General features: G+C 39.3%; 2 protein-coding genes and 1 long non-coding RNA gene across 3 annotated transcripts; 2 read left to right on the top strand and 1 right to left on the bottom strand.

The window, feature by feature from the left end:
• Positions 1 to 799: 799 nt before the first annotated feature.
• Positions 800 to 3,196, top strand: LOC126609160 (vicilin Jug r 2.0101-like). Its single transcript, XM_050277154.1, has 5 exons — positions 800 to 829; positions 1,027 to 1,140; positions 1,278 to 1,562; positions 1,904 to 2,234; positions 2,760 to 3,196. The coding sequence occupies exons 1-5, from the start codon at positions 800 to 802 to the stop codon at positions 2,942 to 2,944; spliced, it is 945 nt and encodes a 314-aa protein (XP_050133111.1). The 3' UTR covers positions 2,945 to 3,196.
• Positions 3,197 to 10,258: 7,062 nt separating this feature from the next.
• Positions 10,259 to 18,214, bottom strand: LOC126607895 (uncharacterized). The gene is made up of 2 exons (XM_050275598.1): positions 15,098 to 18,214; positions 10,259 to 10,431 (listed from the first exon to the last, which is right to left on the bottom strand). The coding sequence occupies exon 1, from the start codon at positions 18,103 to 18,105 to the stop codon at positions 16,474 to 16,476; it is 1,632 nt and encodes a 543-aa protein (XP_050131555.1). The 5' UTR covers positions 18,106 to 18,214; the 3' UTR covers positions 10,259 to 10,431; positions 15,098 to 16,473.
• LOC126607899 (uncharacterized) lies at positions 12,418 to 13,837 on the top strand. The gene is made up of 3 exons (XR_007617727.1): positions 12,418 to 12,753; positions 12,972 to 13,362; positions 13,553 to 13,837. It is a non-coding gene; the product is annotated as an uncharacterized LOC126607899 (long non-coding RNA).
• Positions 18,215 to 18,223: the final 9 nt, after the last annotated feature.

The following is an 18,223-nucleotide window of genomic DNA, read 5'->3' as shown; positions in this document are numbered from 1 at the left end:
CAACAAGCCATGTAATTCATCCAACGAGGTAGAAGAAAGACGAAGTAAGATAGAATCAGTGAAAGATTCAAAATCATCAGTGAGACCGGCAAGAGTCGCAGCAATGAGATCACGATCGGTGACAGAGGCACCAGCGGCAGTGAGAGAATCGGAGATCTCCTTGATTTGTTGAAGATAGTCAGCCATGGATTGAGAGCCTTTCTAAATATTTTGAAGCTTCGAACGCAATTGATGAATGTGTGCATCCGAGACACCACCAAAACGCTGCTCAAGTTTGAGCCAGAGATCATGAGCGGAGGAAACACCGACGGTGAACGGAATGATTTCCTCAAAAAGCGTCGAATTGAACCAGATAAGCAGATTCTGATCTTTCTCATACCATTGCTCAAAATGTGGATTGATGAAGCGATCTGGAAGAAAGGGAGAGGGACAGGGCTCAGTGCCATCAACAATCCCTAGAAGCTTGTAGCGACGAAGAATCGGAGCAAACAAGGCCCGCCACGGCAGATAATTGGATCGCCGGAGCTTGATCGGAACCATACTGCCAATGCTCTGAATCGTGAGAGAATGATACATCTGAGAGGTATTGAGATTTGGGGAAGAAGAATTAGGGTTTGAAGGAGGCACCGACTCAATTGGAGAAGAAGAATCAGAGGGAGACGCCATCAAGATGCAAGAAAAAGAAAGCAAGAATCTGAATCAGACGCAAACAATCACGTCGGAGAAGACGATCAGAGAGGAGCGGAAGATCGAAAAAGAAAATTGCAGGATCGAAGAGAGGCCGTGAGGCGGTTTGGCGATGGTACCATGTAGAAAGCCAAGACTCACAGTTTCTAAGTATCTCTCATATATTGATTCAATGTAATAATCTTACAGTATGCAGCAGTGTATATATAGACAGTACACTGCTCTTGCAATTACAATTATATCCTTGTCTAATCTATCTATTTACATAAGAAACTTAACAAACATCTAACTAATTTTACTTGACTCTTTAACATTAACTGCTATGTATATTGGCGGCAGGAATTCTTCCCTGGCGGTTATAAAATTCACGATCGCGAAGACTATAGTATTTCGGATGATGTTGAGTCATACTACAGTGTTTTCAGCAATGACATTCTTGAAGCGGCCTTCAATGTAATATAGAATGGTCAATTCTCACAGTGATCACGACCGTTTTCTTGTTTTCTAATTTCCTTTTTATTTGAATTTGAAATTTGATTCATACTAATTTGTTAGTTCCAATTAATATATAAATGTTTGACTATGATTAGACCCCAAGAGAGCAGTTAGAGAAGGCCTTAGGACAGCAGAGGCCGGAGGGAATGATTATAAAAGCCTCAAAAGAGCAACTCAAGGCATTGAGTAAACAAGATACATCATGGTGGCGCAAACTAGTCCCTTGGTGGTCGTCTGAGGACACTGATTTAAAATTCAACCTGCAAAGCCAGAAGCCTCTGCATTCCAATAACTATGGCAAGTTCTATGAGGCTTCCCCTCAGGAGTTCAAGCAGCTTCTGGACGTGAATGTCTCAGTCGTTATCGTTGAGATCAACTCGGTAAAGCAAAATTTAAAAAAATCCCACAAGAAATTTATTTTTATATACGCATATGATATCATCATTAATTTAGAGTTTTTATTGACTTTTTTTTCTGGTACCTTCGACCAGTGTTACACTGGCAGTGTACCAACCCAGTACCTAAATTATAGTGTGTCCAAATTTAGTGCCCAAATTACCACTTCTAATTTTTGTTAGAACAGTTTACAGATCTTAACAGGGAATTTTGTGTATTTGTCCTCGTTGGTTATCCTTGAGGACATATGAGATACACCAATGTGTCAAGTTTGTGCGTATAAATAGAAGTAGTGAAATTAAAATTCTATGAATTATTTTTGCAGGAAACTATGATGGTGCCACACTACAATTCCAAAGCAACATATTTGATGATGGTGGTAAGTGGAACGGGATGGTTTGAAATGGCATCCCCACAGTTCACACTCCCAGAGAGTGAAGAAGAGATTGAGTACCAAGAAGACCAGGGTGAACAGAGTGGAATGTACACCAAGTTGAGTGGAAAACTATCACTCGGTGATGTCTTTGTGGTTCCAGCAGGTCGTCCTGTTGTTTTTGTTTCCCGAAACAATGATGAGGGCAACAACCAAAATCAGAATCTGAGAATTGTGGGATTCGGAATCAATGCCCCAAACAACATTAGGAACTTCCTTGCAGGTAAACGAGTCGATTCAGACACAACATTACTTGGGTGTGTGTATAATGTTTTTGAAAAGTAGCCAAAGATTTTCAATCTTAAACACTTTGGGCCCATTTTTTCAACTGTTAGAATTTTAACCGAGAGATGGATGCTTCGAGTGATTATATATCTAAATCTTGGAAAAAAGTGGCTACAAGTCTTTAGGCCTCGTTTGGCTGGTAGTATCGGATTAGATTGGATAGTTTACTAGATTCAATGGATGTTGAACGATAAATGGACGTCAACGTCCAATCTTGTCCAAGGTTCCGTCCTATCTAATTCATTTTCTACCTTCTTTCTAATTCATTTTCTACCTTCATCTTGAACAAGGTTCCAAAAGTTGACAGCTGCGTTTTGAATCAACATATATTGAATTTAGTGGTTTATTTGGTCCAATCCAATATGCCACCAAATTAAACAAGGCCTTATATAATGTGCTAAAGAAAGGGTTAACTTTTCTAGAAGTCCCTTGTACGTACTCTGCTTGTACGTTAAACATGCAGGCCAAGAGGACAACATAATGAAGATGATGGAAAGTGAGGCTAAGCAGCTGACATTTGGGAAAGAGATGGAACAGTTATTGAGCAATCAGAAGCAATCTTATTTCGTGCCACTGTCAACCCAGAAGAGCGAAGAAGGAAGAAACCACTCCTCCCCTGACTGGCTTCAATTCAAGACTAAGCAGTGATAGTAATTAAAGTATCCACTTTAACGCAATCCAGATGTATGTAGAGCACCAGTATTAGTATGCTGAGCTAGGGTTTTCAATTAGCTAGGCTCATGTAGTGGAGTGTGAGCCTCTTATTTAAAAAAAAATGCTAAATAAATAAATGTGACTAGCTCATAAACTACCATAAAAATAAGAGTGACGGCTCATGTTCTGTAGTGTTGGTTTTCATCAAAGGAAGAGGATCCTCTTCCGATCCACTTTTTGGAGATCCTAGAGATTCTCACATCTTAGCCGTTTATCGTACATCGTCGGATTCACTTTTTGTGGATCCTAGAGATTCCCACATCTTAGCCGTGTTACATATTCTTGGTCTCTCAGTTTTATGCGATATCTGGAATAATTATTTTTTATAGTTTCAGATTTTTGTTTGCAAGTATCTTTCTATGGTCATGTTCTTCATTTGTATTAAACCTTGTGTTCTTCATTTGTATTAAACCTTGTATTAGCCTCTTTTACGAATGAAATATAACGTGGGAAATTTTATTTATACCCAATAATCCTCTTTTCACACTCAACTTGCAAATTTTGTTCTGCAAACTTACCTTTTTACCCTCAAATACAAAATTGACAAACTTATAAAAAAAAAATTTAGAAAAACAAAAAGGACACAAACACATAAACCCACTCAATCACCTACTATGGGAGTAATCGGACTTGATTCCACTCGTCATTCTAAAATTGTCGTTGCCGACCTACTCTTTATCTCGTCAATGTTCAATTCTTCATGCTCAACTCTCACTACTACAAAAGGCCCTTATAGTGTCAGTTGTTGCGTCGGTTTAATATAATATAGTGGCACACAAGAGAGTTGCGACACCCACTGAACATGACGTCGGATTTACAAGGCCTGCGTCGCTTTGAAACCGACGTAAATAATTAATGTCGCTTATAACCGACACACATTTTAATAATTTTAAATCCTGGCGTCGCTTTAAATAAAACAGTGTCGCTTTTAAGCGACATAAACCATGGGTGTCGCATATAGAAGCGACACTAGTTGTTGTTTTTATATAATTTAAATCCTGCGTCGGTTCTGAGCGACATATATTTTATTTTTTTAAATATTTTGAAACCCGGTGTCGATTGTAAGCGACAAATTAATAGTCTTTATATACCCCCTACCCCCCCCCCCCCGGTGTTTTCTTCTTCTCTCTTGCATTTATTTCATTCTCACGATTTACAAAGCCTTCTTCTCTCTTTCACCATTGCAATTTCTTCTTCTCTTTCACCTACCCGAGTTCATTCTTCACAAAGGTAAGTTTTTCTTGCTTGTAATATTTTTATTTTCTCCTCTTATGTTTAATTTTTAGATACAATTTATTTTTATAGGGAATTTATTTGAGCTGGTTGAGTACATAAAGAATTGATCGACGACAGAATTCTTCTATAATTCAGGTTTCTATCACTAAATTCTTTAATTTTTAAATTGTATAATACACAAGTTTATTTATTTAAAAATTGTAATTTAAGTAGTTAGATAAATTTATACTATTTTTGTTAAATTAATTAATATTTAGGCGAATTAATTAATTTTGTCACTTGAATTGTTATGAGAAAATGGAATGAATATTATTTATAACCATTTATGTTAAATTAACAACATTAAATATAACATAAACTTATAATATTGAGTAATTTAAGAATATATTATGTTAAATTAAATTTTTTTTCACTCTAATTGTTATTTTAATTTGTTGTTATTTTGATAATTTTTTGTTGTTATTTACTAGAATGGATTAGATGAGAATAATTTGAATTGTTATGAGAAAATTGAATGAATAATATTTATAAGCATTTATAAATGAAATTAACAATATTAAATATAGCATAAACTTATAATATTGAGTAATATAAGAATATATTATGTTAAATTAATTTTTTTTGCACTCTAATTGTTATTTTAATTTGTTGTTATTTTGATAATTTTTTATTGTTATTTACTAGAATGGATTAGATGAGAATAATTTGAATGGTTATGAGAAAATGGAATGAATAATATTTATAAGCATTTATGTTAAATTAAAATTATTAAATATAATATAAACTTATAATATTTAGTAATATAAGAATATATTATGTTAAATAATTTATTTTTTTGCAATTTGAATTTTTATGAGAAAATGGAATGAATAATATTTATAAGCATTTATGTTAAATTAACAATATTAAATATAACATAAACTTATAATATTTAGTAATATAAAAATATATTATGTTAAATTAATTTTTTTTGCAATTTGAATGGTTATGAGAAAATGAAATGAATAATATTTATAAGCATTTATGTTAAATTAACAATATTAAATATAACATAAACTTATAATATTTAGTAATATAAAAATATATTATGTTAAATAATTTTTTTTTGCAATTTGAATGGTTATGAGAAAATGAAATGATTAATATTTATAAGCATTTATGTTAAATTAACAATATTAATATAACATAAACTTATGATTTTTAGTAATATAAGAATATATTATGTTAAATTAAATTTTTTTACAATTTGAATTGTTATGAGACAATGGAATGAATAATTTAAATAAGCATTTATGTTAAATTAACAATATTAAATATAACTTTTGCACTATAATTGTTATTTTAATTTATTGTTATTTTGATAACTTTTGGTTGTTATTTACTAGAATGGATTAGATGAGCATAATTTTGATAACTTTTTGTTGTTATTTTAATTTGTTTTTACTATAATAGGTGTTGAAAATTAAAAGATTGCAATCGTGATAGAGTTCGAGGGTTGAAAGATAGAAATTGAAAATTCTAATAGTTATGCCTACATGATAGGGAGTGCAAGATTGTAGGCATCTTAGTGTCAGCGTAATACTTTACCCTCGTAAACTGGTAAAATATGGACAAGAGTTTGTTGACGATACCCCGAAATTTTGAAGCGTATACAGCTGGAATTAATTTGTTTTTGGATCAAGCAGTTGCAAATGGTGTTGGTCCTGACAAGTTTAGATGTCCTTGCAAAAGATGTTGTAATCGATATTCTTTTGTTAGGAACACTATTATTGAACATCTCATATTGTATGATATGGATAAAGATTATAAAAATGCTTGCTGGCGACATCATGGCGAGCAAAACATTGGAGAGCAAAATGTGGCAATTGGAGAAGAAGAAACAGGAGATGAGGTGATTGGCATGCATGACTTTCTTAATGATGTATTTGTCCAACCATTAACAGAAGAATGTGTTGGGCCGTCTACTGAACCGTCTATTGGGGAAGGGCGTCCAGAAGAGGTGGAGACTTTTTTTAGGTTGCTTGAAGAGGCAGATCAAGATTTGTGGCCAGGGTGTAAGGAGTTTAAGAAATTAGAAGCAGTTGTCAGACTGTATCAGATCAAGTGTTTAGCGGGAATGCCAGACGAGATCTTCACAACTTTACTGGAGTTAATTAAAAGAATGTTGCCTGAAGGGGATTGTTTGCCTGAATCTTGTTATAAGGCAAAAAAGCTTATAAATGACTTGGGTCTGACGTATGTGAAAATTGATGCATGTCCCAATGATTGCATGATCTATTGGAAAGATACTTCGGAATTGACCGTGTGCTCGGTTTGTGGTGAATCAAGATATAAAAGTACCAACGCAGCAGATAGGTCGAGAAAAAAGATCGCAGCTAAGGTTATGTGGTATTTTCCTTTAAAACCACGATTGCAACGATTTTTTATGTCGAAGCATACAGCTAAACATATGAGGTGGCATGCAATTGAATGTCCTAAAGATGAGTTTATGAGACATCCTTCAGATTCTCCAGCATGGAACCATTTGGATAATTTATATCCGGATTTTGCGTCAGAAATTCGAAATGTCCGATTAGGGTTGGCCAGTGATGGATTTAATCCTTTTGGAAAAATGAGGAATGACCATAGCACATGGCCTGTGGTGCTTTCTGTTTACAATACGCCCGGTTTTGCCTAAAGCTGTTACTATGGTATTATTAGAGTTGAGTGCAATTTTCAGATAGTTGTGTAGTAAGAAGGAGTCTGAGGAAGGATTCAAGGAACTGAGTTCAAGAATTGCCTTGACATTATATCAACTTGAAAAAATATTTCCTCCTGCATTTTTTGATATAATGGTGCACCTTCCAGTTCACTTGGCAGATGAAGCAGCTCTTGTAGGGCATGTTCCCTATAGATGGATGTATCCAATTGAACGGTAATTAATAAATTTTTATAAATTTTTTACAATTGTAGTCATAACTTTAATTTATAATTATAATTGTTTGTGTTTCGTTTATAATTATAGGTATTTGCAAACGTTGAAGCGATATGTTCGTAATAAGGGTCGTCCTGAAGGTTCTATTGCTGAAGCATATTTGGTGGATGAGTGTTTGTCCTTCTGTTCCATGTATCTTAGAGGTGTTGAGTCTCGTCGTACCCGTAGAGGCCGAAATGAAGATGGTATTGGACGTGGAGTGTCTGGTGGGTTATCAATTTTTTACTCTAAAGGATGTTATATGGGTTCAGGAGAACATGTGGAGCTCGATCTAAATGCTCTTGATCAGTGCCATAGATACATTCTAAATAATTGTGATGAAGTGAACCCATTTAGAAGGTAAGAACGTTTAATCATACGTCTTAATGTTTTATTGATTTTCTTAACTTTGAAAAATTAATTATCTAAATTTGGACATAATTGTGTAGCCAATTAAAACTTAATGAACCAATTAAAAAAAAAAAGAACTAGCAAATTGTAGCTCAAAAGACCGGTGTGATCTTGCAAATCGTGGAATAAGGATGCAGTCCCAAATGTGGACAAGTTAAAAAGCTATATATGCTTTCAAGGATGACAAATCTGGTAGTCATTTGAAATTGAGTGAAGAGGGAATTGATGAGAGACCAAAATTTGAGAGAGAGAGAGAGAGAGTAATCGATATCAACATCAGAACCCCTATATTTCTTTGACGAACCCAACCCAGCTCTGGCAACATGTTCTCCTGATGTCGTCGAAGGCAACAACCCTCCTCCACTATCATTTTACCGTTCTTCTCCACCCTCCGTTAATCCCTCTTTTCGATTTTCGGCAACCCACCCAACTGCCAATTGGGGCTCTCAGGGCCACTTCAACCCACCCATTTGCTAGTTGATAATATCTTTCTACACCCATCTTTTCTTTAGGGCATAATTGAAATATAAAATTTATAAAAAATTTAATGAGTGTAGAGATAAGTTAACAGGGTCCAAATAAGATTTCCCATATAACGTGGGATGTTGGATTGGAGAGCCATCAGGGGCCCTCCTTGTAGAATTGGTTTATAGCTACTCCGAGGTTTAAGGGCAGTTTGGGAAATAGAGGATGAAAAAAATTAAATTTGAAAAGGCTTTTTCGCAAAATTGGTCCATGAAATTTGTATAAATCCTCACTTTGGTTTCTTAAATTTGAAATCAATAAAAGTGGTCATGAGTTTGTCCACCACCAACAATCTTATTCCGTGAAAATTTCTATTAAATAAGAATCAAATGACAAAAATACTCTCAATTTAATAAATAATGGGCTAAAATGATTTGTGAAAAATTAAGAGTATTTTTGTCATTTTGACTCTTATTTAATGGAGATTTTTCATGGAATGACAAAAATGATTGATGGTGGACAAACTTAAGGATCACTTCTATCAATTTCAAACCTTAGAACTAAAGTAAGGAGTTATTCTAATCTTATGGACCATTTTGGCTAAAAAGCCATTTGAAAATAGAGTGTTGGTAGCATGCTAGATAAATTCTAGTTGATGAGCGAATCATACAATATATATCCTCATCGATTAGTGTTTAAAATTTCCTACTTTACATTAATATAGGGCAGATCTTATCATTGGTGTTTTACTTATACAAACACACCAAAGTAGCACCAATGTAATTGAAAAGCACCGCCTTTGTTCTTCTTCCAATCCTCTTTCTAGTTGCTGTACTGTCGCCAAGCATTTAGAAACGGCCAAGTTCTGTGCTGTCTTTTACTTGCTTGTGGCCCTTTTTCTATTCACCTCAGCTAATTGTGTACTTTTTTGTTATACGTTTATAGGTAATAAACATGATTATAGATGAATGAGACAACATAATTTGTATTATCAATGGATCATCATTAACCATATAGATCATAATTAGTCGACCTTATAAAATGTTCTGCTATCATATATATATAGTTCTCTCATGTTACACTATCAGTAAGAACTATTGATCCAGTAAAATCACATGATTTGTATTCAATGGCGGATCCACAGTGGGGTCAATGGGGTCGCACGACCCCTTGGAAGCCATGGAAACAACCTTAGAGACCCATTGGAGCTGCTGGTGCTACCCCTTGGAGCTGCTGGTGAGACCCCTTGGCTGCACACCAAGTGTTCGACGAAAGGTCTGAAAGAACTAAGGATGCTGTCAGCCAAGACCTAACACAAATGAAGGGAAGCCAGCCAGCATGCATAACGAGACCGATATTTTGGGGGGGGGGGTGGCTGTGGTCACACCAAAAGATGCAGAAAAATCTCAAAATTCAGTCAGATTGTGACGAAGATTATCCACAAAGAGGCAGAGTGGAGACATACGTTGCTGTTTTGTGTTTATGTTTTGTTTTGGGTTCGGCAATGCCGAGGAGGTCGATGACACGGAGCCAAACATTTGCATCGAATTCAAACAAAAGTTTTGGTTCTTATATTTATTTTCTGAGAGGTTATACAACTTAGGACTTGCAGTGCACTATGTTTGTATGTGACCCCACCACGTGTTTTAATACGAATGATCGCGCTATCCTACCAAGACTCGATGAAATGACGATATGCATGCCGTTTCTGTTAAAAAAAAAATTGCGCGCTACGCGCGCTATCCTTATTGACCCCTCAAACATTATTTCCTGGATCCGCCACTGTTTGTATTCATAAGTTTACATGTTTCATATCTAATCTATGTGTAGGTGCTCTCCCTATCTATTTCTTCTAATGAATAAGATACAATACAACAGCGACTGTGTATGCATAAACATATATATATATATAGAGAGAGAGAGAGAGAGAGAGAGAGGGAGGGTGATTGTGTGGTGTTTTGCTTGAAAGAGGTGAAAGAGATACGAAGCAACAGAGACAAAGAGTTTTGGTTTTGTGGAATAGTGGGGAAACTAAGAGAATTATGAGAGAGAGAGAAAGAGAGAGAGTCAGAGTCGGAGGGTTTGATTTTTTGAGCCATTTAGCTCTTAACTTTCATTAGAGATGATAATTAACACTCCTAACCTTGCTAGCCCACATACCGGGCCATATAAGCGTAATTGGACAACAACAACAACAAAGCCTTTTCCCACTAAGTGGGGTCGGCTATATGAATCCTAGAACACCATTGCGCTCGGTTTTGTGTCATGTCCTCCGTTAGATCCAAGTACTCAAGTCTTTTCTTAGGGTCTCTTCCAAAGTTTTCCTAGGTCTTCCTCTACCCCTTCGGCCCTGAACCTCTGTCCCGTAGTCACATTTTCGAACCGGAGCGTCAGTAGGCCTTCTTTGCACATGTCCAAACCACCGGAACCGATTTTCTCTCATATTTCCTTCAATTTTGGCTACTCCTCCTTTACCTCGGATATCCTCATTCCCAATCTTATCCTTTCTCGTGTGCCCATACATCCCACGAAGCATCCTCATCTCCGCTACACCCATTTTATGTACGTGTTGATGCTTCACCGCCCAACATTCTGTGCCATACAACATCGCTGGCCTTATTGCCGTCCTATAAAATTTTCCCTTGAGCTTCAGTGGCCTACGACGGTCACCCAACACGCCGGATACACTCTTACACTTCATCCATCCAGCATTCTATGGTTGAGATCTCCATCTAATTCTCCGTTTTCTTGCAAGATAGATCCTAGGTAGCGAAAACGGTCACTTTTTGTGATCTTCACTAGATTACTCCGGTCATTAGTGTGGATAAGTATATAAATGGATAGAGATAGGAAAGCAAACATAAGATGTACGTGGTTCACCCAGATTGGCTACGTCCACGGAATAGAGGAGTTCTCATTAATTGTGAAGGGTTTACACAAGTACATAGGTTCAAGCTCTCCTTTAGGGAGTACAAGTGAATGATTTAGTACAAATGACATTAGGAAATATTGTGGGAGAATGATCTCGTAACCACGAAACTTCTAAGTACCGGAGTGTGGTATCGTCTTGACTTTCCTTATCTGTCTCATAGGTAGATGTGGCATCTTCTCTGGAAGTACTCTTCCTCCATCCAGGGGTGGTATCTGTAACTGGTGGAGATGCACAAGGTAATGTATCAATGACACTTGAAGCTTACTTGTAGTTTCAGGCTTGGTCAAGCGCGATACAAACCATGTAGTAGGAGTCCCCCAAGTCGCCGAGCTAGGGGATCTGCTGAAAGAGGTAACAGACAAGGTAAGCAATCAGAGCTCCGACTGATTGTTCACATTCTCCCTATCTTGCAGGCAGCATGAAGGATAAAGAGAAGAAAAATGAGAAGATATGATATGGGATACTTTTGCTTTTGAAGAAGTAACTTTCCACAGGCTTATTCTTGAACAGGGCTGGAGGGTTTTCTGGTTTCCTCCAGAGTATAAGGCCGATTGAAGAATTTGAGGGTCAAAACAAGTCCATCAAATCTAGAGTACGTTCGACCCTGCTGATATGGGATACTTTTGCTTTTGACAGAGTAGTGGATGTATCGGCACGTGTGCTGTTACGCTTGTCTCCACATGCTTCCTTGTATCCTTCTCACTTGCCCTATCTGTTCCTCAGGCAGATGCGGTATCTTCCCTAGAAGCATAAGATGTTGAAGATGAGTAATCGAGAGCAATGCCAGGTAAGTAATCAGGTAAGGGGTTCCAGGCAGTCAGTTCTTGCAAGTAAGAACAAGGCCAAAGGAAAAGACAGGGAAAAAGCATGATATGGGATACTCTTGCTTTTAACCCTGATGATATGAGATATTCTTGCTCTAGTATAGCTTGTTTACAGAGGTATTATCGGGGGGAAAGAAAGCTGAATATTTCGAAAGGCTTCGTTGGGAGTGCCCTCTCAGATAAGAGGAAGGGTTGAGCATTTTTGCAGGTCTGCCTGTCCGTTGGGGATGGAGGTCGACATATATAGGAGTCTCCCTAACATCAAGTAATAATGCTATTCCTTTACCCTGCTTGGTCATAGCACGGTAGTGGGAGCTGCCAGCTTCACAAGTTTTAACTCTGTCAGAGCACTTTGAAAAAGTGGTCTGTGGTATCTGGAAAGCTGATGTTACGTGTGAAGATTACAGACAAGCTTTATCCAAGGAGATCTGGCTCTTGAAGTTGGGAAAGTGGTGCCTCTTCGGTTTTCGAACAAGCAATCCTGTCAGGGATCTGGCTCTCGAGATTCGGAGAACGATGCCTCTTCGATTTTTGAGAAACCAATCCTGCTGGGGGTCTGGCTCTCGAGATTCGGAGAGCGGTGTCTTCGATTTTTGAGAAAGTAATCATGTTGGGAGTCTGGCTCTCGAGATTTGGAGGGCGGTGCCTCTTCGATTTTGGAGCAAGCAATCTTGTTGGGAGTGTTTTCTCGAATGTGAGTAAAGGTTGGGCATGTTTGCTAGCCTACCTTGCCACGAAGCACAGAGGTTGACACACAGGGACTTTCCAATTATCCAGCAGTGGTACTGTTCCTTTACCCTCTCTTCGATTTTTGAGAAAGTAATCATGTTAGGAGTCTGGCTCTCGAGATTCGGAGGGCGGTGCCTCTTCGATTTTGGAGCAAGCAATCTTGTTGGGGGTGTTTTCTCGAATGTGAGTAAAGGTTGGGCATGTTTGCTAATCTACCTTGCCACGAAGCACAGAGGTTGACACACAGGGACTTTCCAATTATCCAGCAATGGTACTGTTCCTTTACCCTCTCTTCGATTTTTGAGAAAGTAATCATGTTGGGAGTCTGGCTCTCGAGATTCGGAGGGCGCTGCCTCTTCGATTTTGGTGCAAGCAATCTTGTTGGGAGTGTTTTCTCGAATGTGAGTAAAGGTTGGGCATGTTTGCTAGTCTACCTTGCCACGAAGCACAGAGGTTGACACACCGAGACTTTCCAATTATCCAGCAGTGGTACTGTTCCTTTACCCTTGTGGGTAATAATATGGTAGCTAGGCCTTCAAAATTTATGTGTCTAAACTTTGTTAGTGTTGTTTCTTTGCTATTCTTTTACCCTTCTTGGTCAGAGCGATGTAGTGAGAGCTGCAAGCTTCACGTGTCTCAACTTTGTCAGAGAACTTTGGCAAAGTTATATGTGATACCCATGAGCTGCTGTTGCGTGTGGGAAGTGGGTGATTAAACAGTACGATTCATGTGCTTTCTACTTCGCCAGAAATCTTCGACAGAATGCCCATAATTTCCGCAAAGCTGAGTGTGCGTGTGACAGGTGCTGACAAGGCTGGAAAAGTAGTCTCAACTTTGTTAGAGAACTTTGGCAAAGTTATATGTGGTACCCATGAGCTACTGTTGCGTGTGGGAAGTGGGTGATTGAACAGTACGATTCATGTGCTTTCTACTTCGCCAGAAATCTTCGACAGAATGCCCATAATTTCCGCAAAGCTGAGTGTGTGTGACAGGTGCTGACAAGGCTGGAAAAGTAGGTGCCTCTTCGATTTCTGAGATCGGCCCTCGTGGTCTCTGAGCAGCCCAGCTTTTGAGAAAGCAAACCTCTTCGATTTCTAAGATCGGCCCTCGTGGTCTCTGAGCAGCCCAGCTTTTGAGAAAGCAAACCTCTTCGATTTCTGAGATCGGCCTTCGTGGTCTTTGAGCAGCCCAGCTTTTGAGAAAGCAAACGCCTCTTCGATTTTTGAGATCGACCCTCGTGGTCTCTGAGCCGCCCAGCTTTTGAGAAAGCAAACGCCTCTTCGATTTCTGAGTAGGCGCCTCTTCAATTTCTGAAGCTTCGTCGAGTGTAGATTTTTATAGGGGCTGACATTAAGTTCCAAAACACACTTGAATATCCACCAGTAGAAGCTCCATTCTTGCACTTCTAAGATCTTGATTTGTCCGACCTCTTCTCTCTTCAACACCTTTGAAAATGTCTGGCCCCTCCGACCGTCGTTTTGACTTGAACCTTGTTGAAGAGGCAGCCCTGCCTTCTCCAGACAACATATGGCGCCCATCCTTCGTCTCCCCTACTGGTCCTCTTACCGTTGGGGATTCCGTGATGAAGAATGATATGACCGCTGCGGTAGTGGCCAGGAACCTTCTCACTCCCAAAGATAACAGACTACTTTCCAAACGGTCTGATGAGTTGGCTGTTAAGGATTCTCTGGCTCTTAGTGTTCAGTGTGCAGGTTCTGTGTCTAATATGGCCCAACGCCTATTTGCTCGAACCCGCCAAGTTGAATCATTGGCTGCTGAAGTGATGAGTCTCAAACAGGAGATTAGAGGGCTCAAGCATGAGAATAAACAGTTGCACCGGCTCGCACATGACAATGCTACAAACATGAAGAGGAAGCTTGACCAGATGAAGGAATCTGATGGTCAGGTTTTACTTGATCATCAGATATTTGTGGGTTTGTTCCAAAGGCATTTATTGCCTTCGTCTTCTGGGGCTGTACCACGTAATGAAGCTCCAAATGATCAACCTCTGATGCCTCCTCCTTCTGGGGTTCTGTCCAGTACTGAGGCTCCGAATGATCCCTCTCCGGTGCTTTCTCTTTCAGGGGCTCTACCGACTGCTGAGACTTCTCCTAAGCAACCTTTGTGAATGCTCCCTCTTGTTTGTTTATTTTGACTCAAGTATATGTACATATTTGTAACTTATCGGGGATATCAATAAATAAGCTTTCCTTCATTTCAACGTATTGTGTTAAATCACCAAAGCCTTCTTCGCTAAGTTCTTTGAATTTTCTTTTGTTGAAGCTTGTATGTTGAAGCTTTGTGAGTGGAGCATGTAGGTTGAGGTAGTGTTCCCTTAATTTCCCGAGCGAGGACAACTTCTCGGTTGGAGACTTGGAAAATCCAAGTCATTGAGTGGGATCGGCTATATGAATCTTAGAACGCCATTGTGTTCTGTCCTGTGTCATGTCCTCCGTTAGATCCAAGTACTCTAAGTCTTTTCTTAGGGTCTCTCTCAAAGTTTTCCTAGGTCTTCCTCTACCCCTTTGGCCCTGAACCTCTGTCACATAGTCGCATCTTCTAATCGGAGCGTCAGTAGGCCTTCTTTGCACATGTCCAAACCACCGTAACCGATTTTCTCTCATCTTTCCTTCAATTTCGGCTACTCCTACTTTACCCCGGATATCCTCATTCCTAATCTTATCCTTTCTCGTGTGCCCACACATCCAACGAAGCATCCTCATCTCCGCTACACCCATTTTGTGTACGTGTTGATGCTTTACCGCCCAACATTCTGTGCCATACAACATCGCCGGCCTTATTGCCGTCCTATAAAATTTTTCCTTAAGCTTCAATGGCATACGGCGGTCACACAACACGCCGGATGCACTCTTCCACTTCATCCATCCAGCTTGTATTCTATGGTTGAGATCTCCATCTAATTCTCCGTTCTTTTGCAAGATAGATCCTAGGTAACGAAAACGGTCGCTCTTTGGTATTTCTTGATCTCCGATCCTCACCCCTAACTCGTTTTGGCCTCCATTTGCACTGAACTTGCACTCCATATATTCTGTCTTTGATCGGCTTAGGCGAAGACCTTTAGATTCCAACACTTCTCTCCAAAGGTTAAGCTTTGCATTTACCCCTTCCTGAGTTTCATCTATCAACACTATATCGTCTGCGAAAAGCATACACCAAGGAATATCATCTTGAATATGTCCTGTTAACTCATCCATTACCAACGCAAAAAGGTAAGGACTTAAGGCTGAGCCTTGAGGTAATCCTACAGTTATGGGAAAGCTTTCGGTTTGTCCTTCATGAGTTCTTACGGCAATCTTTGCTCCTTCATACATATCCTGTATAGCTTGGATATATGCTACTCGTACTCCTTTCTTTTCTAAAATCCTCCAAAGAATGTCTCTTGGGACCCTATCATACGCTTTTTCCAAATCTATAAAGACCATGTGTAAATCCTTTTTCCCATCTCTATATCTTTCCATCAATCTTCGTAAGAGATAGATTGCCTCCATGGTTGAGCGCCCTGGCATGAACCCGAATTGGTTGTCCGAAACCCGTGTCTCCTGCCTCAATCTATGCTCAATGACTCTCTCCCAAAGCTTCATTGTATGACTCATTAGCTTAATACCCCTATAGTTCATGCAATTTTGTACATCGCCCTTATTCTTGTAGATAGGCACCAAAGTGCTCATTCGCCATTCATTTGGCATCTTCTTCGTTTTCAAAATCCTATTGAAAAGGTCAGTGAGCCATGTTATACCTGTCTCTCCCAAAACTTTCCACACTTCGATTGGTATATCGTCTGGGCCTACTGCTTTTCTATGCTTCATCTTCTTCAAAGCTACAACCACTTCTTCCTTCCGGATTCTACGATAAAAAGAGTAGTTTCTACACTCTTCTGAGTTACTCAACTCCCCTAAAGAAGTACTCTTTCATGTCCTTCATTGAAAAGATTATGAAAATAACCTTTCCATCTGTCTTTAACCGCGTTATCTGTAGCAAGAACATTTTCATCCTCATCCTTGATGCACCTCACTTGGTTTAGGTCTCTTGTCTTCTTTTCCCTTGCTCTAGCTAGTTTATAGATATCCAACTCTCCTTCTTTGGTATCTAGTCGCTTATACATATCGTCATAAGCCGCTAACTTAGCTTCTCTCACAGCTTTCTTCGCCTCTTGCTTCGCTTTTCTATACCTTTCACCATTTTCATCGGTCCTATCCTTGTATAAGGTTTTACAACATTCCTTCTTAGCCTTCACCTTTGTTTGTACCTCCTCATTCCACCACCAAGATTCCTTTTGGTGTGGGGCAAAGCCCTTGGACTCTCCTAATACCTCTTTTGCTACTTTTCGGATACAACTAGCCATGGAATCCCACATTTGGTTAGTTTCCCCCTCTCTATCCCACACACACTGGGTGATTACTTTCTCTTTGAAAATGGCTTGTTTTTCTTCTTTTAGATTCCACCATCTAGTCCTTGGGCACTTCCAAGTCTTGTTCTTTTTTCTCACTCTTTTGATATGTACATCTATCACCAACAAGCGATGTTGATTAGCCACGCTCTCTCCTGGTATAACTTTGCAATCCTTACAAGTTATACGATCCCCTTTCCTCATTAGAAGAAAATCTATTTGTGTTTTTGACGACCCACTCTTGTAGGTGATCACATGTTCTTCTCTCTTCTTAAAGAAGGTGTTGGCTAAGAAGAGATCATATGCCATTGCAAAATCCAAGATAGCTTCCCCATCCTCGTTTCTCTCCCCAAAACCATGGCCACCATGAAAACCTCCATAGTTGCCTGTCTCCCTGCCCACGTGTCCATTTAAATCTCCTCCTATAAATAACTTCTCCGTCTGAGCAATTCCTTGCACCAAGTCTCCAAGGTCTTCCCAAAATTTCTCCTTCGAACTCGTATCCAACCCTACTTGAGGTGCGTACGCACTAATCACATTGATAAGTTCTTGTCCTATTACAATCTTGATTGCCATGATTCTATCTCCTACCCTCTTGACATCTACAACATCTTGTGTCAAGGTCTTGTCCACGATGATGCCAACACCGTTTCTCGTTCTATTTGTGCCCGAATACCATAGTTTAAACCCTGAGTTTTCTAGATCATTTGCCTTACGACCAACCCACTTAGTTTCTTGTAGGCACATAATATTTATCCTTCTCCTCACCATAACTTCTACTACTTCCATAGATTTTCCCGTCAAGGTTCCTATATTCCACGTTCCTAAACGCATTTTGCTCTCTTGAACTCTACCCTTCTGTCCTAGCTTCTTCACCCTTCCCCGTCTAATAGGATCAAAGTACTTCTTTTGTGTGTCCCGTGTAAAGTTGATAGGAGCATATGCTCCCAAACAACTTTGAGTGGAGTCGTTCGAAAAGAAGTTTCTATAGCCCCCTTGCTCATTTAACACTGCATCCGGGTGCCGATGGAGATACAGCGACCCTTGCTCACTTATCACTGTGCTCGGGCCACACAGCGCGCCACTTACGGGTGACGCCCTAGCTTTAGCGCAATTTCGTTCTGGATTCATTTTCATAAGGATTCGACGTGATCATGGAGTGCCGGCTGTCGACTACCTGACGCCCTCCCCCTCCTCCTTTATCCGGGCTTGGGACCGGCAATGTAAGATAAACTTACACGGCGGAGTTATAAGC

Source organism: Malus sylvestris, chromosome 16, assembly GCF_916048215.2.
Source record: "Malus sylvestris chromosome 16, drMalSylv7.2, whole genome shotgun sequence".
In the NCBI taxonomy this organism is placed as follows: Eukaryota; Viridiplantae; Streptophyta; class Magnoliopsida; order Rosales; family Rosaceae; genus Malus; species Malus sylvestris.
Note: the sequence above shows the minus strand (reverse complement) of the source record. Positions and strands in the feature narration are given on the sequence as shown.